Below are 24,437 nucleotides of genomic sequence, written 5' to 3'. Positions count from 1 at the left end.
ATACAATATGGTCACTGAACTATTTGAAAGTTTTATTTAAGTTATATGGCTGTTAAGTTTTTTTTTTTTAAATAGTTCAATTAGAGAACTTTAGGTGACGATTCGATAATCGGTATGGTGAATTAGTAACCATTGACGAGTAAAATAATATACTTTAAATTTAAGTTGATTTAATAGTTAGTTTCAGAAATCAGAGAAAAAAGCTGTTCAGATTTTATTTCACAGATTCCTAATGTTCAGAGCTTTTTCATGAAAATAAAATGAATTGTAGAGAAGGGGAAAGATAGATTTTATTTAAGTCATCGAATATTAAGTTTTTAAAAGAAAAAAAACATTTCGCCTAGTAAGCTCTAAGTGACGATTCGACAATCGGTACAGTAGACCAATATCAATCAACGAGTAGAAGAACTTACCTTAGATTCAAGTTGATCTAATGGTTAGTTTCGGAGATAAAAATAAAATTGTTTGGATTTTAATTCATAGATTCGTGACATTCAAAGTTGTTTCATGAGAAAAAAATGAGAGATTTTGATTATTGTAGGCGATGCGAACACAGAATGTCATACAACAATCATTTTAACAACTCAGTAACTTAAATGAAAACTATTTTGAAGTTTAGTGACTATGTTATAATTTTTTTAAGTTAAGTGACCAAATTGTAAATTTACTAATAGTTTAGTGACATTAAGTGCAATTTACCCAAAATATAAAAAAATCTGCCATTGAAGATGAAATGGAAATGAAATTTGTAATGAAATGCAAATTGCATTGAAAAGATTTTGGAAATTTTTTTTGTGTGTTGAAATTCCAAAGTGGCTGGCTCTCACGTGTGAGTCAGAAAGGTGGGTTGGCTACAAGTGGGGAGGCAGAGATTCATTGATTCCAAGCTGTAAACATAGTGAGTACCGAGTGAGTGAGAGCTGAGTTGAGTTAAGCTGAGTTGAGTCTTACACGCGTTTTCCCTTTCCATTTTTGGTGGGTCACACTCACAGTCTCTCACATAAAAAAAAAACAGATAGACTCGGACAAGATATGCCTGTCTCCCACTATGACTCACCCTTCCACTTACTCTATGCTTTTGAAAAAAAAAAGGTTAAAAACTCATATTTTTCAGATTGGTAAAATTGATTAGGTTATTTATTTTAGGGATTTGGTTCAATTGATATTTTAGTTCAACTCAATCGGTTTATATCGATACTTAATCTAGTTTTAATAACTTCAGTTAAAGTTATTGTTGTTGAAATCAGACCAATTAAATTGAGAATTGACTAATATATTAATCTGAACAGAAAAAATTCAATTGAATCGAAAATTAGTAATTTAATCAGTTGACCATAGATTTGATTTTAGAAACTTTGATTAAGGCAGTATTTAGTCTTTGAACTTGGTAATTATTTCACCTTAGTCCTTAAATTATTTTCTGTTTAAATTAGTGCTTGAATTTAATATTTTTTTTGATTTGATCCTAAATTTGGATTTTATGTAGGACTTGGTCATAAGTATTGATTAAATTTTTATGAGAAATTCAAAATTTATGGATTATTTATTATGCAACCAAAATTGGATTATTTTTTTGACTAAGGGCAAACCCAACATGCTTGACTCTTTGGGCAAAGGGCTTTGACTTGGAAAGAATTTTCCTTACATGTGATTCTACAGTTTTTCAGATTTTCTTGGATCATGTTATTAACTGTTTTGAGATTCCAATGTGTGAACTTGCAATGTCTTTTTTTCAATCATATGAACATGATGATAAAATTATTATAAAATATTTTCAGGTGTATGAGATATTTTTTAATGTTTAGGAAATTTAAGACATAATTCAACTCAACTCGATTTAATTATAAAAATTATTATCGAAGCTTGTGCGAATCACATTTTAGCTTAATGATAAGAAGGCTCGAAATTTGATATTTAATCACATTGATACATAGTATAAGAGAAGACGATTGAGGACAGCCAAATGGTACCATACTTACAAGTAGGTGGTTCGAGTCTCCCTACATGTAGGTGGCTATATAATTAACATCACATATTATGCTAATACCTCTCCTCTGGGTCTTCTGTGAGGGGGCCAATGCCTCTACCTCTCTCCTCATATACACTTCAAAAAATTTTTCAAAAAATCGAACTTTAACAAATCATTTCTTAGCTTTGCTCAAATTTTTTAATGTTAAAAGTTACTTATATGTTAATTCCTTTGATTTGTTTATTTGTCTTATTTAATTCAGCATTATTTTTTAAATTAATGTAATAATAAAAATATAAGAGTAAAGCATGCATGAATTAGGGGAGTTTGGTTCCCTATTCGAATATAAAAATAAAAATATTTAGATTATCCAAAATTATGACACTCAAATACAGATAACAAAAGCAGTTTAACCAGAAAAGAACAAATTAATTGATTATATATATACATACATATATATATATATATAAATGTTATAGCCGTTATATACGATTTTAGGTTGTCTCGCCTATTTGGTCTACCCACATCCATTTATATTTTTTATCCTTTAAAAATAATTTTTTAATTTTTTAATTATTTATATGTCGTGTATTGTCGAAAATTAGCTAACAATTATATACATATACATACACATACATATACATATAATCAAAACAGTTGAATTTACAAAAATGAAAAATAGTGAAGTGGTTAAAGGGTTAGGTGTTTATGGGTCGAGTAATTCAACTAGTCTGGTTAGTGAGACTTGTTTATGGTTGGATTTTAGTTTGGGTTTTTTAATTTTATTCTGATTTGGTTTCGTCTAGTTTATTTTTATTATTTTTAAAAATAAAATTAGTCATTTGGACGAGATGGGTTAGGTCAGGTTTAAATTTTTTTAAATCAAACATCGATCTGACCTAATTTAGGTACACCTATAATTAGGGTTAAACATGATTTTCTAAAATAAAAAAACTAGAAATTTTAGTTTTTTGGATTGACTTAAAAATTCAATTTGAAAAGCATTTTTAGCTTGAAATCTGTCTCCCGAACATTGGCTATGACTTGAAAAATTGATTTGATATGAAAAAGTACTTTTGAGAAGCGATACTAAATACATCTTCAATAATAGTTTAATAAAAGTGAAAGTAGTAAAGATTAGTGACTAAATCGACAAATTGGGTGGGCGAGTTAATTTTGGATAGGGTTAATTAAGATCAAATCAGTTTAAATTTTATTTCTTTTTGTACATTTGTGTTTTTTAAATTGTTTCGACTTTAGATTATTTTGAATTTAAGTCATTTAAGTTTCACACTCAAGCTTTCATAATTGAGTCATTTCAGATTACTTATTCGAATTAATTTGAATTCGAAGCAATTTCGATTAGGATGGATTTAGATTCGGATTAGTATTAAAAAAAATAAAAGTTGGAATTTTTATCATTCTCATATAATAGAGAGATTGGGTCTGGCCTAAACTAATAGCACTACTAGAAGGTGGTCCATTAATCTCCAACCTTTGGGCTGATTTGGTATAATGCATGTGTAAATTATTTAGCTTTTTTGGGTCACATGTGCCACCATCCCATTTTTATTCTTACAATTACCATTAAATTTAACATTTTCAGATGGATTATTGGCAGTGATTTATCTGCTACTATTATGCAATGTAAGCACATGGAATGTTAATACAATCAATCTTCTCTATAATAATATTATTTATCTGTTATTATTTTAATTGTTGTAGAACGGGTGATTATTCTACATCTATGATCAATGTACGTATATACAAATACATATAGAAAGTACACCGCGTGTCACTTTAAAATAGCGTAATTTCTATTTTGGTTACTTTAATTTTTTTTTCCTGTAATTATTTTAAAATATTTTTTTTCTTCCTCTTCTCTCTACAACTCATAAATGGAGAAACCAAAACCCACCATTTCCTCAACGATGGATCTATGGCAACTATCAAGAAGGATATATCAACAATTTCATCAAAGCTCTACGGTATCTTGTTAAAGTAGGGTTATTCAAGGGTGAGGAATCAACAATTTCCTTTTAATCTAATAATTTATGTGGTTGATAGCAATGATCGTGATCGTGTGGTTGAAGCCAAGGATGCGTTGCACAGGATGTTGAACGAGGTATACTCGAGTATAAATTTTCTTATTACTAGTGCAAGGATGAGTTGAGGGATGTTGTGCTGCTAGTATTTGCAAACAAGCAAGATCTTCCAGATGCTATGAACACTGTCGAGATCACTGACAAGCTAAGATGAATAGTTCTCTTCATCTCTCTTATGTCGCCCTCTCTAATATATATACATATATGCACATATATACAGAGCACATGTGCCACTTCCGGTGAAGGATTTTACTGGCTCTTAAACAATATTGCAAGCAGGGTAAGTTCATGCAAATCATATTATAGTAGTTCAACCTAAAGTTACAGATTATATCTGTTTGTTTGTGCTGATAAATGTACATAATTGCAAGCATAAATGAAACAATCCAGTCGAGGATCACACTAACAATGGCCCCATTTTTTATGTTCTTGATGTCTATCTACTTTAATTTGTTGTATTACTTCCATAGCTGCAAAAGAAAAAACCATTTCCGCGATTAAATGGATAAAAAAATTAGAGGTGACTAAAATAGGAACTGCACTATTTTAGGGTGACTTACTGTGTAGTTTACCCTAATTAATTTATAAGTTTTTTCATGTTCCAAATAAATAGAAAAACTATATTTTTATTAATTTTAAAATAATTTCTTAATTTCTTAATTTTTATTGACCACATTAGTGAGTTTGTCACATCAATGCAGTTAATAGTCAAACCGGTGGATCGACGGTTTCTGTTAATGAAAACTATAGTTGATTATTATTATTTTTATCATTGAGGGCGCAATAGTGTTTCTGGTAAGGTGTTTTTTTACGCTTAAGTCTTTAAACGAAAGGTTAAGGAAATTATATTTATTATAATTTTTATATTTTTAGTTAAAAATTTTCACGTGTCACAGAATGATTGGTTAAGAGATTTTTTTTAACGGCTGAGATAATCATTGGGTAATGGATTAAAACTTAAATACCACTTTGAGTAACAAAATATAATTTAAATATCACTTGTGATAAAAAAATAGATATTAAATATTGAATTTCGTCCGAGTCAAAATCAAATTCTTAAATTTAAATACATTTTAAATATTTATTTAATTATATTGGTGAATTTCATTCTATCTTCATTTTCATGTTCTTATTTGTTTTCTTTTATACATAAAATGCATCACTCACGTTATCTATATTATTATTTAAATCACTGATTAAGTTAGTATTATGAGTTAATCGACACCAATTTAATTAAAGAAATTACTAAAATATATTTTCGTGTTTAAAATAAGTTATATTATTTAATGATACTTTAATATTTTTAATTTTAAAAATAATAAAAATATAAATATGATGAAATTTGAACCACACTAATTATATTGGGTTAAAGTGTAAATTTGCCATCATATTATAAGTGAATATTGAAAATTTCCACTATAGTTTATATTTCATTGATATTTACCATTATATTAATAAAACCTTAAAATTACCATTTAGTCAAACTTTTACTTTAATATTATTATACATGTTTTATTACGTAAAAATGTAATGTCACGAATTAGGTCATACCAACTTAATCTTTAAACTTATTAAAAAATTCACATTCTAGAAAAAATTTAGAATCCCTTTGATGAGTGTTTATTTTCTTTTTACCTCACACTACAGTCTTTAATCTCATCATCACTGTTATATTTATACTAATCGTAGATAAACGCACCGGCTATCCAAAAGGTATATACAACAATAATTATATTATTTAAATTTTTATAAAATAAATATCATCCCCTCTCTCTCTATATATATATATTACCCATATGTAAAAGAAGGTCTACTTGACACGTGATTAGTCCTTCACTTTATTCTTTCGTCTTTTTATTATGCCTAAAATTGGAAGGTTTTTATCTTCACACGTGTTTAGATATTTTCCTTTAATAGGAAAATGGTTAAAAATCGCTTTTCATCCTTCTACTATGTTTAAAATTAAGATTTATTCTTTATATCTAAATTTTATAATAATTTGATCCTTATTTTAAAAATTACTAATTTTATCGACTACTCTGATTATATTTTTAACGTAGTTTTTCTTAAAAGAATATTTCGCATGATGAGTTGGAATAAGTTTTTTTAATTTTTTTAAAATTATATAATAATGATCTAATTTCAATTTTGGTTCCTATATTATGCTCAAATTTAAGAGTTAATTTTGATATTTCAACTTTTTAACATAGTTTTGCACCTCAACTTTTTCAGTGTCAGTGGTTAGCCCAAAGATTTTATTTCGATTAAAATGACGATATAATTTTTAACATTGTTAAAATTATCTATTAAATTTACGTTCATTGCAATGTCTTTTATATATATATATATATATGGTTATCGTGTGAGTTCAAGCATTTTCTTTAAAATTTCAAGACATCACTCAAGCAAATTTAACAAAAGAATTTAAGCGTGTTAATAACTGGATCTAAATTTTTAAATTTGAAAAATAGAGGACTAAATTCCTAAAAATAAAAGTATAAAACTAACTTCTAAATGAATGAAAAGTTAAGTTACAGTTACCTTAGTGTTATTTAAATATACATTTTTTAATTTATTTTCAATTTGTTGGAAAAATTTATTTTAATGCTTTTAATATTTTAATTGATATAAGTGATTATATTTTTACCGAAAATGAATCGAAAATAATAAACTAATATTTTATAAGAATAATAAAAATTATATATGTATAAATAACTTTTCACTCTACTGAAAAATAACTCTCCTTTTAAAAATTATTATTATATTAAAAAATATTATTTAAAAAAGTTAATTATATATGTATATATATTATTTAAATATTTTTCAGTTACGTAGTAGAAAATGATATGTCATCATTTGGACCACTGATAAAGTGGCAAAGGATTTGCAATCTTTAGTTGACAGCAATCCTGATTGCATACCTAGACATCTCCTATCTTGTAACTTTTATTTGAAAACAGCGAGAATTGTCACAACATGAATGACTGAATTGTTACAATATTAATGGATAAATCACAAAATTATACATGAACTTTAGTTTAATGTGCAATTTTATATATAAAATTTTAATTTGATCCAATTCTCACAAACCATTAGCACAATTATTGATATAATATTATTTTATGTGTATATATTGTATATACAAATAATTATATCTATCCAATATAACAATAAATTGATGTATTTATTTTTAAACATGTATAATTGAATCAAAATTAAAGTTTTATGTGTACATTTGAATCGTAATCAAAGTTCCGTGTGTATAATTAAACCAAATCAAAGTTTATATATCAAATTACACACTAAATAAAAGTTCATGTATAATTTTGGGATTTATCTCAAATATTGATTGTGTAATGCCCCTGACTCGGTCCGTTCGCCGAACTCGATAATAGGGTGTTACAAACAATTTTCGCACAATTTTGAACAATTTAAACATTTAATTTCACAACGGAAACAATTATACAAATTAATTGTTAACATTTAATAATAGAATCTAATCATGGTAATGATACACTTAACGGACCTTAAATCGAGCCTACAGGACCTCGAAAACAATTTGGGAACTTTTTGAAACAAAACAGAAATTTCTGGAAAAAAGCTTGAAATTTTAGAAAACAGGGGTCACACGGCCATGTGACATAGTCCAAATCGTGTGGACATTCGAAGTCTGGACACACGGCCATTGCACCTCACATGGTCAGGCTACACGGCCTTGTGACTCCTTTTTTTCATATTTTACAATTTTTCCTAGAATTTTATGGTTTGATCAATTTAGTCCCTAAATAGTCCCCAAACTATTTTTAGAGTTTTATTTTTCTCAATTGAACCCCTAAAACATGAATATTGGAATTCATAGTCTAAATGACTGGATTATTATTTGTATATGCATGCTATGTGAATAATATATACTTGTTGCATCTTGTATTACTGATTGTATGTTCAATATGTCGTATGATACCGTTAATCCAAACACATAATATGTAACGCCTCCTTTACCCGAGACCGTCGCCGGAGTCGAGCACAAGGCATTACTAAACTTATTTGAGCACTTAAACAAATTCAAACAATTTATATCACACTTTCCAGACAAGCTGTCCAACTGCGTTACAGATGCAAAAAAAATCATATCTCGAGTTACAAAACTCGAAATCCAAATCCGTAAATTTTCTCCAAATCTAGGCTCATATATCTACTTATTAATTTTTTTCTAGAATTTTTGGTTAGGCCAATTAGTACAGTTTATTAGTTGAAGCCTCCCCTATTTCAGGGTTCGGCTGCTCTGACCCTGTGCACTACGAACCAAATTTCTCCATGTACAGAATTCAAATAACCAAGCCGTTTGTTTCTATTAAAAATAGACTCAATAAGGAATCCATACATATATAGTATGACTCCTAATTAATTTTTTTACAATTTTTAATGATTTTTACAAATCAGAACAGGGGAGTTCAAAATCACTCTGGCCTTGTCTCACAAAAATTCAAATATCTCCTGATATGAAAGCCTTTTGCTTACACCGTTTCTTCTATGTGAAACTAGATTCAATAAGATTTAATTTCATATTTTATTCAACCTCTAATTAGATTTTCATGATTTATGGTAAATTTTCAAACTCAAACTACTGCTACTAACCAAAAACTGTTTTAGTACAAAATGTTGTTAACTAGTTTATAACATCTTTACTTTATTTCATTTAAACTCTATACATGCCATATAAATCTTCAAACATAAAACAAAGCTACCGGAATTGATCTGGATAGCGTGCTTTGTTGTGATGATCCGATCTACTAACTTCACTTCAATTCAATCTACATAAAAATATCAAACACACACAAGTAAGCTTATTGAAGCTTAGTAAGTTCATAGGTTTAAAAGTAATGCTTACCAACATAATATTTCCAAACAATACCAAAACATTTACTAAAGTTTCCTGCGATTCACAACCATTGTTATAATAATTCACATAGTTGAGCTCAACAATAACAACTACTCAATCTCTTTCATTTGGATCACTTCTCTTTTATTTCTTATAATCAAATTAGGAAACGGCTTACGAAATTGAGTACGTCGTTGTTCAGTGCCACGATTCATAACTCAGTATGGTTTTCCTCATTGAAATACCATACCTACATTTTACAACTCGGTATGGGCAATGCCATACCTACATTTCTTAACTCAGTATGGATTTGATAATACCATACCTACATATCACAACTCAGTATGGATGATACCATACCTACATTTCACACTTTGCCATGGAACAACCATGGTCTTATCCGTCAATTCATCACATGTCACGATACGAACGTACTCAATCCTGCGTTTTTCCTAATTTGCATTTCCACATTTATTCTTTCATTAACAAAATTTACACAATCCCACAACAAATTCATATGTAATAACACATTACTTCAATCATTCACAAATAAACATCTAAATTCAACCATATGAACTTACCCGGCTAATTTGTAGAAGATATTGAAATTTAGGGACTATTCCGCAACTTTTTATTTTCCTCGTTCTTCTTTGGATTCTTGATCTATAATATAAAATATTTCTACTCATTAGCATTTATTTGATTTCTATTTCACTTCACAATTTATGCTGTTCAAATTTCGAAATTTCACTTTTACCCCAAAATTTACAGTTTTCACAATTTAGTCCCTGCTCAATTCACCCATCAATTGAACTAATTTTTCTCAATTAACACTTTATTTTATCATTATAAACTATTTCAAAATCTTTTCTATTCTTAATTTCAACAGCAACCTTCAATTCATAACTTTTTCACAATTAGGTCCTAAATATCATTTTCTATCAAAATCACTTAATAAAACCACCTTAATATGAAAATTAGAACTTAAATTTCATAATAATTCATCATAAACTTCCCTTATCCATCCAGGGTAACTTCCAATTTCACCCATAAAATCAAAAACTAATGAATTCTATAAGTGGACCTAATTGTAAAAGTCATAAAAACATAAAAATTATCAAGAAAAAGCAAGAATTAAACTCACATGATGTAAAAATATGAAAAAACAGCTTTCTCCAGACCTTCTATGGCATTTTGGCTGAGAAAATATGAAGAAATGTCTAGATTTTTCAATTACATCATTATTTAACTATTAACTTTTATGCTATTTCCAATTTTGCCCCTTGTTCACATTGTTTTCTTGCTTATTTCATACCCAAACCGTCTAGCCATTAACCTTTGGGTCTAATTGCTCTTTAAATCCATCTTTTTAAATACTTAAGCTATTTACTCACAATTTAACAAATTTTGCACTATTTTCAATTTAGTCCTTTTTAATTAATTAGCCATCCAAACGTTAAAATTTTCTAACGAAACTTTAGTACTAACTCAATGACACTCCATAAATATTTATAGCTCGATTTTCAACTTTGAGGTCTCGATACCTTGTTTTTGACCCGTTTGACCTAATAAATTCTTTTAATTCACTAATTTCACCATTTCACAAATTCTTCTAAATTCTTACTTGACTCATAAATATTAAATTACTATATTGTTCAATCTTATTTGTCGAATTTAGTGATCTCAAATCACCATTTCCGACACCACTGAAAATTAGGCCGTTACATAATAAACATGTCTTTTGCTATTATATTGAATTGTTATAAGCGTATTAATTGCTTTTGTATTGATATGTTATAAAGCATACTATTTGCTACTGTATTAATTTGCTATAAGTGCATTAATGGCTACCGTATCGATATGTTATAAGCATGTCATATTGCATTGCATAGGTGAAACGATATGTACGGAGGAGGATTGGCAGTTTATCTGCAAATTTGCTGTGTACCCACAGCCATAGGCAGATCACATTTGCGATGTAATTGTTATGTACCCACAGCCATTGGCAATGTTTTCCCTTTAAACTACAAATATGATGTGCATCTACAACCTATTGACAGCTCTTACCTATTAACATGTTGTGCATCTACAGTTATTGGGAGATTTTTTCTGCATTATTTTGCTGTGCATCCACAACCTATTGACAGCTCTTACCTGCTAACATGTTGTGCATCCACAGCCATAGGTAGATTCCATTTAGGATGTTTTTGCTGTGTGTCCATAGCCATTGGCAACTTATTTGCAAACCATTGGTGGTTAAAACCACAACTTGGTGTGTAGATAATTGGAATTTAAGGGAACTCCCATTGTGGTGTGTAGTGGTGGGGTAGGATCCTTTTCATTAAACCAAAATTGTATGGCATTCATAAAGCATGTGCATACAAATTGGAATTTCTGGATGACATATATGTACTTATGTATAAATTATTGAATGATCTGAAATATCGATTTTCTGAAATTGCTATTGTGTATTGTTCTATGTGTTGTGTTTCTGTATACTTAAGCATTTGTATTGATTTTACTTATAATAGAACTTACACTGAGCTTCATAGCTCACTCCCTTTTTATTTCTATCTTTACAAATAATCCACCAGGTTAGTGTTGGAAAATCAGGTTTGGAAAACATAGCGGAAAATAAATTTAGGGAAAAACAAAAGTATTTTAGGTTAGTGTTGGAGGGTCTCAGTTCGAAATGAGTTTTTATATATATTAAAGTATATAGGTTTATTATTCGTATTTTCTGTTATTCAGAGACTACTTTGTTTTATTGTTAAACTGTTGCATGGGACTTAAGTTTTGGTTTTAATTAGTATGCATGTCTTTTAAATTGTTTTTTAAATGATGAATTATGGATAATAATCAAATATGCTTGAAATACAAGTTTTATTAAAACTAAGTAAATATCACTTTTTCATTGTTAGATTATAAATAAATTTTGGGAGAATAAATAAATAAATTAAGTTTTCAAAAATAGTCATCGTTATAAGAAAAATGTTAAAATTAATTGGTTTTTGTTAACTCGTGTGTTTTTTCTGAAAATAGGTTAAGTTTTCTTCTAAAATAAACAAATGTTTTTAAACTCTAGATCGCTACTAGGCCATTGCTACTAGGGTTGGGAAGGTTACAGAAGGAAAATGAGAGTTTTTGATTGATGGAAGTAGTGCAAACAAAAAAGGTCACACAGTAACAATTTAAACAACCTGATAATTTAAATGAAAACTTTTGAAAAGTTCAGTGACCATTTTATAACTTTTTAAAATTGAGCGAACAAAACGTAAATTTATTAATAGGTTAATGACCTTAATTGTAATTTTCCCTTAACATTATTGTTGTTACAGTAATTTATCACTGACACTTCAAATAATTTTGTTTTTGCATGTGTTTCACATATGTAAAAAACCATAAAATTGATTGTGCCAAAATTTTCTGAACGTGAATTCGATGTGTGTTCCATCATGGGCCAATAAGATAAACAGTGACAAAAGAAATCCTGTAATCCCATGAGATTTCACTTTTTTGAGGTCCCTAAAACCCAACTAGCAAACAGCTTGAGCTAGTGGGACAATTGATCTTGAGTTTTCGTGATGCACGAGTTGTCTCTTAAGACAATATAAAATGGGATAATATAATACTTAGCCCCTCAACTTATTTTGGTCCTTGAATTTTTTTATCCACATTATTTTTGAATTTGACAGTTTTTCCATTTTGATCATTGAACTTGAGTTCTATTAAGATATGATGACATGATACTTTATGCTTATGTCACGTTATCACTTAAATTTTTTTTAAAAAATATTTTTATTTTATATAAAAAATTAAATTTTTAAGTGATAATGTGGCATAACTTTAGAGTGTCACATCATCATACTTTAACGGAACTCAAGTTCAGAAATTAAATAGGGAAAAGTTACCAAATTTTAATATGGATAAAAAAGTTTAAAGACCAAATTGACAAAAGTTAATAAGTTCAAGGATTTAATAAAATTTAAAAAAATATTCTGTAGGCACATTAAAGGGGTAAATACTAGCCACGAGTTTTAAAACTGCTCCATACTCAAGGCGAAGATCAAACCCTCAACCACTGGTTAAGGTAGAAGAAACCCTTACCATCTCACCTAACTCCCGTAGTTATTAGTTCTATTTTCTCATATGTCTATCTAATTGCAATTTGGATAAATTATTAATTGCCTACCATGTTAAACTAAAGGGCTAACTGCACTATACACCTCTAAATTATTATTTAATTTTTAAATTAGCACCTAAACTTCAAAGCATTTTAAATGAGTTTTCAAAGTATCAATATTATATCAATTGTTTTTCTTTTGTTAGCACAGACATCGGTTCAGGGGGTTAAAATGCTAGCTGGGGTTTAATGTAAATCATATTTAAAACATATGAATCAATTTTTAAAAAACATTCATGCCTATTGCATGAATAGCTTAGACTCGACAATATTTTTTTAATATTGGGTCTAAGCTGTCCCTACAATATGTACAAATATGCGTTTAAAATATACTCCACGTAAGATCTAAGTTAGTATTTAATACTCAAGTTGATAACTAATGTTGATTGAAAACTTAATTGAAAGAATACCAATATATTTTAAGGACTCAATTAAAATATTTTAAAGTATGGGACCAATTTAAAATCTTAAAATAAATACCCAATTGAAAATAATCCAATGATTATATTTAAATTCCAACGTTAAGATATATATCATCGTACACTCTTTTCTTCTTATGTGTCAATTATTGAAGCAAATTTAGAAGCTACTGCTCTAACTTTAGTGGATCAATAGAAACAAATAGAAAAGGCTAACTATAGTATTAATGGGGAACAATTAATCAATATCAAGGACCCTATAAAATTGATTAACCCAAAGATTGTAATTTTTATTTTAGTCCCTCTAATATGTTAAAATTCAAGATTTAATCCTTTACTTTAATTTGATATAATTTTAGTCTCTAGTTTTATAATGTTATTAGTAGGTCAAAATCAATAATACTATTACTTATTACTGGCCATTTTGTGTGGAATCCTTTATACTAATTACATAGGATTCGTTCATCCAATAATAAATTTACATATAAACAGAATGCTTAAAACTGTTTTTAAACAAAATTCACATCATTCCTTGAACAATTGTAAGTAATGTATCGAATTCATTATTTTTCGTGACGAGAAAGCTATGAAGGATGCTATTGAAAGAAATCTTAACTGAAGGAATATTATCGTCAACTAGGCCCATTCACACAGAAGTGGAGGAGGAGGCAACGAATATGGTGGTCACCAAGGAAGCTTTGGTGACAAAACGTCATGAAGGAGGATACATGGTGATGTTGGTTCTCGCCATTCAAGAGGCAATGTTGAAATTAAAGTAAAAGGATTAAATCTGAAATTTCAATATAATAAAAGGATTAAAACCATAATTAGACCCAAGTAAACATATTCGAAATTTGCGTGGGGCAGATATTCAAGTTGATCACGGCGCCGAAATGGAAACATGGTCGCATTCATGGGGCCCCAAATCGCAATGGTGTTCATACATATATATAGTGTATATGTATATGTATATGTATATGCATCTACTGTATATGTATATCATTTTGATTAATGGTTGATTGTTTTGGAAGATGGAAATGTGTGTTCTTTCCTATATTTGCCTGTCAATTTCCAACACATATCAATAGGGCCTAACAAGCACATCACAATCACATGGTCACCATTTATTTTCACAAACTATTATACTTAAATTTCAACGCGTTTTCAACGCGTTAAAGATCAATATTATTAAAATAAGATAAGATTAGCTTATTAAACTGATTGAATTAAAAATTAGTAGACCAATTAGTTCAATCCTGTAATATATATAAATCGATAAAAATAAAAAAATAAGACAAAAAACGATAATTTCAACGGGTTATCGAAATGGACCGATTTGATTCGAATTATTATACAATTATTACTAAATAACCTAAAATACAAACATTTATAATGGTGAACTGTACTGTATTATTTCCTCTGAATGAGATAATATTCCTACGACAGAAATCGTAGGGTTTGAAGTAGGAAAAGGACATATTATCTTTCACCACTTACCAAAATTTAAAAAGAAAAAATCATCAGTTTTCAGCCACAAATAGTTTATTTCATTATAGAAAAAGTACAATTTTGGGTTAATTAACCAAACATCTTTAAATTATTATTCGGGTTTTAAATTGATTCTCAAACTTTGAAACATTTTAATTGAATTCTAAAAATATTATTATTGTATTGATCGTATCCTTTTATCAGCGTAGATGCTACTTTCTGATTTTGAATGTTAGCTTGGATTGATGTGATGTGTATTTAAAATACATAGCTTAAATTTTAAACATGTGTTGGATTTGACGTGTTAAATATTTTGGGATAAAATACGCTCTAAGTGTTTATATTGTTCTTACATTTAGAATTTAGTCCTATTTTCTGAATTTAAAAATCTAGGCTCAAGTGTTAACACCATTAAATTTTTTTTATTTTTGCTAAATTCATTAATATGTAACAAAAAGAAAAAATCTTGCAATGGTCCTTCGGTAATTATTAGATTTGTTTTTTTAAATCTGAAAAATAAATAAACTAAATTTCAAATGTACAAAGAGTGCATGGACTTGGAGCATAATTTATTCTAAAAATTTAAACACGTCAAATCTGAACTGTCTATACGCATGTATGAATACGTGTTTAAATATGCTCCATGTCGTATTCAGAGCTAATATTTAAAGTGAAAAGCTAATGTTTTGAAGTTTGAGGACTAATTTAAAGTCTAGATAATAATTTTTGGATGAATAGTGTAAATTTTAAAGAAATAATTAAAAAATCCCATTTATTTCACGTTCTCTTTTCAGTCTATTTCAATACTCACCTCACACGCACAGATACTTCCATTGTTATCTTCCATTGATAAATCTCTTCAACTTTCAAGTCCCTAAAAAACCCCTTTTTTTTCTCTTAATTTTTCGTTGTTCTTTTTCCTGTTACTGTTTGTGTTTTTTTCCTCACATGATGAGCAATTTACAAGATTGGCCTGAACCAATAATCCGTGTTCAATCCTTGTCTGAAAGTGGTTTACCAATGATTCCTGATAGATACGTTAAACCACTTTCAGATAGACCATCGTCAAACCGGCCCGAAAACGGCGAAAACGGCGACGCTAACATACCGATCATCGACCTTACCGGTTTAACCGACGACAAAACCGAGCTATCTCGATCAACAATGGACCGGATTTCTTCGGCGTGTCGGGATTGGGGCTTTTTCCAGGTCGTAAACCACGGCGTTAGCCCTGGTTTAATGGACCAAGCTCGGGAAACTTGGCGGAGCTTCTTCCATTTGCCTATGGAGATTAAACAAGCTTATGCTAACTCACCAAAGACGTATGAAGGTTATGGTAGTAGATTAGGGATTGAGAAAGGTGCCATTCTTGATTGGAGTGATTACTATTATCTTCACTATCTTCCTTTAACTCTTAAAGATTACAACAAATGGCCTGGTTCTCCCGATTACTGCAGGTAAACCCTATTTTCTTCTCGGATTACCATGAACGACATTTTCATTGATTCCACATGCACGTCTACTTTCGCTTTAATTTGGATTCCAACTTGGATTTTCTTTTTCAATAAATGTAGGGAAGTGATTGATGAATATGGGAAGGAATTGGTGAAACTAGGTGGGAGAATAATGAAGGTTTTGTCTATAAACCTTGGGTTAAACGAAAGCCATCTTCAAAATGCATTTGGTGGGGAAAATATCGGGGCATGTTTAAGGGTTAATTTTTATCCCAAGTGTCCGCAACCCGACCTCACTCTTGGTTTATCGTCGCACTCAGATCCCGGTGGCTTGACCATTCTATTACCGGACCATGAAGTCCCTGGACTTCAAGTCCGAAAAAATGGTCGATGGATAACTGTTAAACCCGCTCGTCATGCATTTATTGTCAACATCGGCGATCAAATTCAGGTGATTTTTCTTTTTATTTTTCTCTCTCCAAATCATGAGAAATTATTTTATCAACTATTCCCATCACATTATTCATAGTCCTTTTTAAATTTTAATAATATTTTAATAATTTTTTCATATAATTAACACATAATTTTAATAAATCTTTTAGTTTGAATTTCAAACTCAACTCAAAATTTTAAATCTCGAACCTGAACTCAAATCCTTGAATTTAAAATTTAAGATTTAAAATTTGAGTTTAATATTCTAAGATAAAAAATTATTAAAATTATGTAAATAACATGAAAAATTATTAAAATATTATTAAATAATTAAAAAAGTCCGTAAATAATATAATAAGAATGATTCATAAAATAATTTTTTAAATTATTAGAATAAAATTTATTTTAGGATAATGAAGAGAAATATTATATTTTGTCAAAATATATACACGAATCAATCAATCTACTGTTTTTGGATATTTTCTAAAAAATTAAGCTTTTCGAAACATTAAAAGAAACACAATAAACAGACAAAGTGGATAAACTATGAGAAACAAAGATTTGTGGAAAGACAAAACTTTGAAACTTCTACCATGTTCTAATTATATTGCATGTTCCACGTGTTTTAAAACGTATTACTTTTCAAATTTTGTTTTTGTTCTTCATTATTTATTTATTTTTTAATTCCTTTTTCACCACTCTAATATTTAAATTATTATTTTCGTCAACGGTGTAAGTAGGGACCTTGGCCCTCTATTAATTAAATAGAAAAATAAAAAAAATTAGGAGGTTACGAAATTAAGTTATAATTTTTACGATAGTAAAGATATAATTTTATCATTTTAATAATCAGATCTTTATAATTTTTAAAAGATTAAATCAAATTTTTATATTTTTAAGGGTGAAAGTGTTAAAATTTTAAAAAGCCTAAATAAAAATTTTCCATTTTAAAGAGGCTGGGTAATTTCGCCCATGCTTTCAAATATTAAATTCTTCTATTTAAACCTACAGAAAATTTTCATTTTTTACCCTTCCAAAATAATTAGTAAGGCAATTTAATCCTTTTAGCTTTGACCCCCTTAATTAAAGTTTTTGACTTCATCCATAGTCCTATTTTACTCAAAAATTACTAGTGCTATGTGTTATTAAAAAAAATTTTAAATAAAAAAATATAATTCGAAGGTCAAATCAACAATTAAACCAAATATTAATGTTTATAATGTCATCTATACAATAATTCAACAAAGGAAAGCTAAGCCAATTTAAAATTTGACAATGACATGCCTTTGAGGTGCACCCACCATGAAGTTTTCCACTTAAAATAGCCTCCTCCTTTTGTTTGATACAACTCTTTTTCAATTTTTTTTAATTTTATATTTAATAAATTTTTAGTTCATGTATCTATATTTTATAATAAGTCATATGATATAAATCCCTCAATGTTTTTTTTCCTTTATTTAATTTTAAATGTTTAATTATTCTTTTAGCATTTAAAATTTAATCATTCATACCCATTACCTTTTTATTTAATAATTGAAGGCTCGAACAAAACTTTCGCTAAATTAGATTATGTGAACCATCTAAATTTTAAAAAAATTACCCATGTAATTTACAGAGGCGAATCTAAATACTGGCAGGCTCCCACCCATTAAAATGAAAATTTACTATTTAGGCTATTTAGAAATTTTTAAAATTTTAAATTAGTAAAGGTAAAATTACACTTTAGCCGTCCTAAAATTATAAAATTTGATTTAATCATTTAAAATTATAAAGATATAAATTATAAAAGATTAAAATTTCATTCGGACCCTTAAAAATTATTTTAGCTTCACCAGTAATTAATATTGTCTTGTATGGAAGGTTAAATAAGAAAATAAAAATGCTGATGCTAGATTTTCTATTCTAAATTGAGATTATAAGTTTTTTCACTATAGAATAAAAATGCCACATAATAAAAAGAATAAAGAGATTAAATTCTTGAAACTAAAAAGTAGAGGAATTGATTTTAAATATGAAATTATTCTACTCGATAAAATAATATCATATAATCATGTGACTTTTAAATAAAATTATTAGATTATTAAAATAATTTTTTTTTATAATTGATTTTCAGGTCCTAAGTAATGCAAATTACAAAAGTGTAGAGCACAGAGTGATTGTAAATTCAGGCATGGAAAGGGTATCATTGGCATTTTTTTACAACCCAAAAAGTGATATACCAATTAAACCGGTCCAAGAATTGGTTTCTGCAGATAAACCAGCTTTATATCCACCAATGACATTTGATGAATATAGGCTCTTCATTAGATTAAATGGTCCTAAAGGTAAATCCCAAGTGGAGTCTTTGAAGTCTCCAAGATGTAATTGATACTATTATTATTATTTGGATTTGAATTGTTTTATCCATTTTAGGGTTATTCGAGCTTTTTGGATCGAGTCAACCTCTGATTCAAATAATTATAAATTACTTATTTAGATCATTTTGAGTTTAGATTATTGACTTTATATGACTAAATTTGATTGGAGCAAGTTGGAATTCAAATTAATCAAATACGAAAACTTTGGGTTCTGTTAATTTGTAGCTTAATTCATTCTAAGTTCGGGTTGTTGACTGTTGGCTCCCATGTCATTTCGGGTTTTAGCTATTTTGGGTTTGAACCATTGTGGATTGTTATTAACTTTCTGCGATCAAATTAAGGATATATCGAGTTTGAATTTGAATTGATCACGTCGAACTTTTTAATTCATTCTTAAGTTAGTATTTAAATGTAATTTTTGTAATTTATTTTTAATTTACAAATTAAAAAGAAAATTGTCCATTGATATTTAGGACCATATAAAGTGCATTATATGATTGCTTCCACCTTGGGTCAGTCTTTAGAAGCCTTGAACTCCAAAGACAATTTGCCTTTTGTCTTTTGAATAAAAAACTGAATGAAGTTTTAAAGCCACTTTCTTAGTTCACTTTTACATCTCCATTCATGTCATTTAGCCCTTTAATTCCATAATTAATAAAATAAATTATTTTTAATTATATAAAAATTTAAATGTATAAACAAAAATATTTAGTGATTGTTGAATCAAGTTGTCCTAATTACATCCCATAAAGTCTTCTAGAACTCTATAAAAATAGGGCTACATTCTCTTCAATCACATTTTGATAGAGCACTTCAAAGCTTTACCAGTAACACTTTATAGCCCTACATTATAGGCTTGGAGGGGTTTTTTACCTAAATATGTGTTTTAAAAAAGTTAAATACTTAAATAAGTTACCAATTGGATTATTTACAAAAATGGTATGTTTTTTAGTCGCACCTATCTGATAGACGAACTCTTTTTTTATATTAAAATATTTTTTTAATAAAATATTATTATTTTATTTTTATTAAAAATATTTAAATTTATATATAGGTAAAAATACGGTCAATAGGTCAAAATACGGGTAAAAAACACCCAAAAGCAGTCGTGCTCGACAGGTAGGCTGACCGGTCACGCTTGACAGACTATCGGTCGGCTCCCTGCGTTATTAATTTATTAGTAATTTAGGATTATGTTATAAATTTTTGTGTTTAGTTTAGTATTTGGTGAGTTTTTAGTAATGTAAAATTATTTTGTTAAATATTTTGTCAAGTAATTTATTATAAATTATTGTGTTTTGTGAGTTTTAGTAATGTAAATTTTAAAAAAAATAATTGTATAGTTATTTTGTTAGTAATTTCGATTAGGTTATAAATTGTTAGTGTTTTGTTATAGCTATTTATTTTGTTAATAATTTATGGGATTAGGTTGCAAATTGTTAGTGTTTAGTGGTTTAGGGTTTTGTGATTTTAGTAATGTAATTTTAAAAAAATAATTTTATAGTTATTTTGTTAGTAATTTATGATTAGGTTATATGAATTGTTAGTGTTTAGTTATGTATTTTTAAAAAATAATTTTATAGTTATTTTGTTAGTAATTTATGATTATGTTATATAAATTGTTAGTGCTTAGTTTAGTGCTTTGTGATTCTTTTAATGTAATTTTTATGATATGTTTAGTTTAGTTTAGTTTAGTGATTTGTGGATTGACGTCAATGGCGTTTTCAAGGCCTTTAGGTAGGTATATTTTCATGCAACCACCGGATGAAGTTCCACGATTGTTGCACGATGATAAATCTGGCATGGCTTGGCCTTGCCTAGTTTAGTTGTAATTTTATCATTCTTCTTATAAAAAAAAAATTCAGAGTGATTTGAACAAGTAATGGTTGATTAGTAAGTAATCGGAGTTTATAAAACATTTTAAAATATATTCCCATTAATTATTTTATTGATAATTTGGCCGGTAACTTTGCTAAAAAAATGGCCGATAAGAAGCACGTGAAATTACTACTACATCTCATAAAGCCGAAGATGAGTAGTTGGTATATTGGTATCTGTTTGTTATGCATTTTTTAGCATTAAAAAGGAAATCCCCCCAAAACCCTAAAAGGAGTGTAGCTGCTTTAAAATGGGAGTCATCAAGTCAGCCATGGCGGACGCCCTTTTGACATCCATGTGGGTTTTCAGCATGCCCTTTCTCAAGATTCTCATTCTCGAAATTGCAGCTTTCCTCGGCCTTCAACCCTTCCCTTCGGCTGCTTTCTCCATTATCACCCTCTTAGTTAACCTTATGATGTTTATCTTCACCATCATCGGTAACGCTCTCAGCAACGCCACCTTCAATCCCACCGCCTCCTTTGCTTTCTACGCTGCTAGCCTCAAGAAAGACTGGTCTGCCCTTTCCATGGCAGTGCGTTTTCCCTTTCAGGCCGCCAGTGGAGTGGTGGGCGTGAAGATAGTTCTGGGGGTTCTTCCAAGGGAATATAAAAAAACCATCAAAGGACCTTCTTTGAAAGTAGATATGTAGACAAGGTTTTTAGCTGAAGGGTTGTTGACATTTGGGCTATGTCTGGCTCTGTTGGTGATTTTGGTAAGGGGTCCTAACAACCCTTTGCTTAAGCTGTTGTTGATGGCGATATCAACAGTGGGATTTGTTAGGAGAGGGGCTAATTACACAGGACCCTCCATGAATCCTGCAAATGCTTTTGGATGGGCATATGTTAACAATTGGCATAACTCTTGGGAGCTTTATTATGTTTATTGGATGGGTCCTTTGATTGGGGCAACTTTGGTTGCTTGGGTTTTTAGATTCTTGCTTTCTCCTTCATTATCAACCAAGGAGAAAAAAGCTTGATTTTTATGTATAATTTTATTCTCTATTTCTAATGAAAACATTTCCATTTTGCTTGCTTTTACCTTATTCATCATCTTAGGATTATCTTTTTAAGTTTTACCAAAACTTGGAACCTTGTAATAATTAAGGTAAATTACACTAATATTCACTCAAATTTAATTAAAATAATAAAACAGTCACTAAACTTTTAAAAGTGTTAAAACTCAGTCTCTAAACTTTAGAAAATAATAAACTAGTTATTAGTAACCATTTCCAGTTTTTTACCTAAATATATTTTTAAAAAATTAAATACCCAAACAGATTGTCGGTTGGATTATTTACGAAAATGGTATTTTTTTAGTCGCGCCTATTTGACAGGCGCAACTCCTTTTTTTTATATTAATTTTTTTAAAAAATAAAATATTATTATTATTTTTTATTAAAAATATTTAAATTTATATACAGGTAAAAATACAATCAATTGGTCAAAATACGGGTAAAAAATACAAAGAAAGTCGTGCTCGACAGGTAGGTGTGACTGCTGTCTACTCAGCTCCCCCCTGCATTATTAATTTATTAGTAATTTAGGATTATGTTATAAATTTTTGTGTTCAGTTTAGTATTTAGTGAATTTTTAGTAATGTAAAATTATTTTGTTAAATATTTTGTTAGTAATTTATTATAAATTGTTGTGTTTTGTGAGTTTTAGTGTAAATTTTAAAAAATAATTGTATAGTTATTTTGTTAGTAGTTTATGATTAGGTCATAAATTATTAGTGCTTTGTGTTTTGTTATAGTTATTTATTTTGTTAATAATTTATGAGATTAGGTTACAAATTGTTAGTGTTTAGTGATTTAGGGTTTTGTGATTTTTTTTGCTTAATCAATTGATTACAAAGAAAGACGTTGGGATCACCCAACTCATACCAGTTTAAACAAGAAAATAACAGTAGCCAAACTATCCCAAAATAGAGCACAACAACAAAACCCAAACAAAGTTACCAATATGCTCAAAACAAGGGATTCCTCACCAAACCTGCTTTAGCCAAGTCTACTGCCATTCCAATCTTACCTTGATATGTGACATCAATTCGACTCTCAGCCTCTTGCCAAAACCATCCTTAAAAAATCACGAACAACTTCCTAAACGACCACGACCAAATACGACAATAATTCAACCAATCCTAAATAAAATTTGAATTGCATTCCAAAATAAAAAGAACCTACCCCTTCCGAATCAATCTATAACCATCACTGCAGCCATTTTAATTGCCATTAGAACCGTCCTTTCCAAGACCTCCACTGTACAACCAACCAGAAAATAAATCGAAACCACCCCCATATCTTCCACAACCCTCATCCACAATCTACAAACACACTCTAACCAGCCCTTGCTACATTGAATTGAATCCAACCCAAGAAAAAGTATCCTAAACAATACCCTAGTCCATATCGATCATCCACCCATACAACAAATCACTAGCCAATTCCACCAATCAATCCACCTCAATTATTGTTCGCAAACCCACACATATTAAACATAAAACATCCATGAATAGAAGGCCAACCAAAATGAATCATCAATTTTGAAATAATTAAAACAATCCACCTTCTGTTCGGACAAAACCACCAAAAAATCTCTAGATAACAAAATTGCATCATATCAAGCATTATACATGTAAAAATGTCCCACTTTACTACACTAAAACCCCATTTTCCTTTAATTTTTCACACACCTCCTCTTTCAATTTTTACCTAACAATAAATCCTTGTGAATCCAACAACAAGATAACGATTACCTTTCCATGAAACCTCCCAAAACAGTGTTGAAAAATCGATCCCTAACACCCTTCTCGACAGGTCTGAATCTTTCCATATTTCTGTACTATCATCCATTACGTTTACCAAAAATTCTCTCCATTCTATCAACATTTCTTAAATTTTGCAGTCTTGGATCTCCTTTGATGCACCAAAATCCCAAACATCCCCTGATTCACCTTTCTTCACATACACCAAATACTGATCTAGTTTTTTTTCTCCCGGTATTTACCTCTGAAACCAGATCACCTCTCTTGCAGTGACTTCGGAAACTATGTTACTGAATCTCCGCTCTCATAATTTCTTCAATTACATCTTTTTCATCACTAAGAACACTGAACCCCAATTTCTTTCTGATTTCCTAAGTATTATTTGCTTCCCTAAGGAGCACCCTCATTCTGCTACTTAAATCTAAATCTGAAAGGGATAAATTTACTACCCTCTCATTATCCTTATGATACTCCCTTCCTTTTTTCCTTATGCAGGGCTCTGTCTCTCTT

At 29.1% G+C, this 24,437-nt stretch overlaps 1 protein-coding gene, 1 long non-coding RNA gene and 1 pseudogene across 2 annotated transcripts; 2 read left to right on the top strand and 1 right to left on the bottom strand.

The window, feature by feature from the left end:
- Positions 1-8,681: 8,681 nt before the first annotated feature.
- LOC128281661 (uncharacterized) lies at positions 8,682-10,174 on the bottom strand. Its single transcript, XR_008271913.1, has 3 exons — positions 10,098-10,174; positions 9,535-9,616; positions 8,682-8,885 (listed from the first exon to the last, which is right to left on the bottom strand). It is a non-coding gene; the product is annotated as an uncharacterized LOC128281661 (long non-coding RNA).
- Positions 10,175-15,767: 5,593 nt separating this feature from the next.
- Positions 15,768-19,504, top strand: LOC108463281 (jasmonate-induced oxygenase 2-like). Its single transcript, XM_017763229.2, has 3 exons — positions 15,768-16,500; positions 16,618-16,948; positions 19,043-19,504. Exons 1-3 carry the CDS (start codon positions 15,992-15,994, stop codon positions 19,295-19,297), a joined length of 1,095 nt encoding a protein of 364 aa, XP_017618718.1. The 5' UTR covers positions 15,768-15,991; the 3' UTR covers positions 19,298-19,504.
- Positions 19,505-21,414: 1,910 nt separating this feature from the next.
- On the top strand, positions 21,415-22,140 carry LOC108463667 (aquaporin SIP1-1-like; annotated as a pseudogene).
- Positions 22,141-24,437: the final 2,297 nt, after the last annotated feature.

This window comes from Gossypium arboreum, chromosome 10, assembly GCF_025698485.1.
Source record: "Gossypium arboreum isolate Shixiya-1 chromosome 10, ASM2569848v2, whole genome shotgun sequence".
Lineage (NCBI taxonomy): Eukaryota > Viridiplantae > Streptophyta > Magnoliopsida > Malvales > Malvaceae > Gossypium > Gossypium arboreum.
Note: the sequence above shows the minus strand (reverse complement) of the source record. Positions and strands in the feature narration are given on the sequence as shown.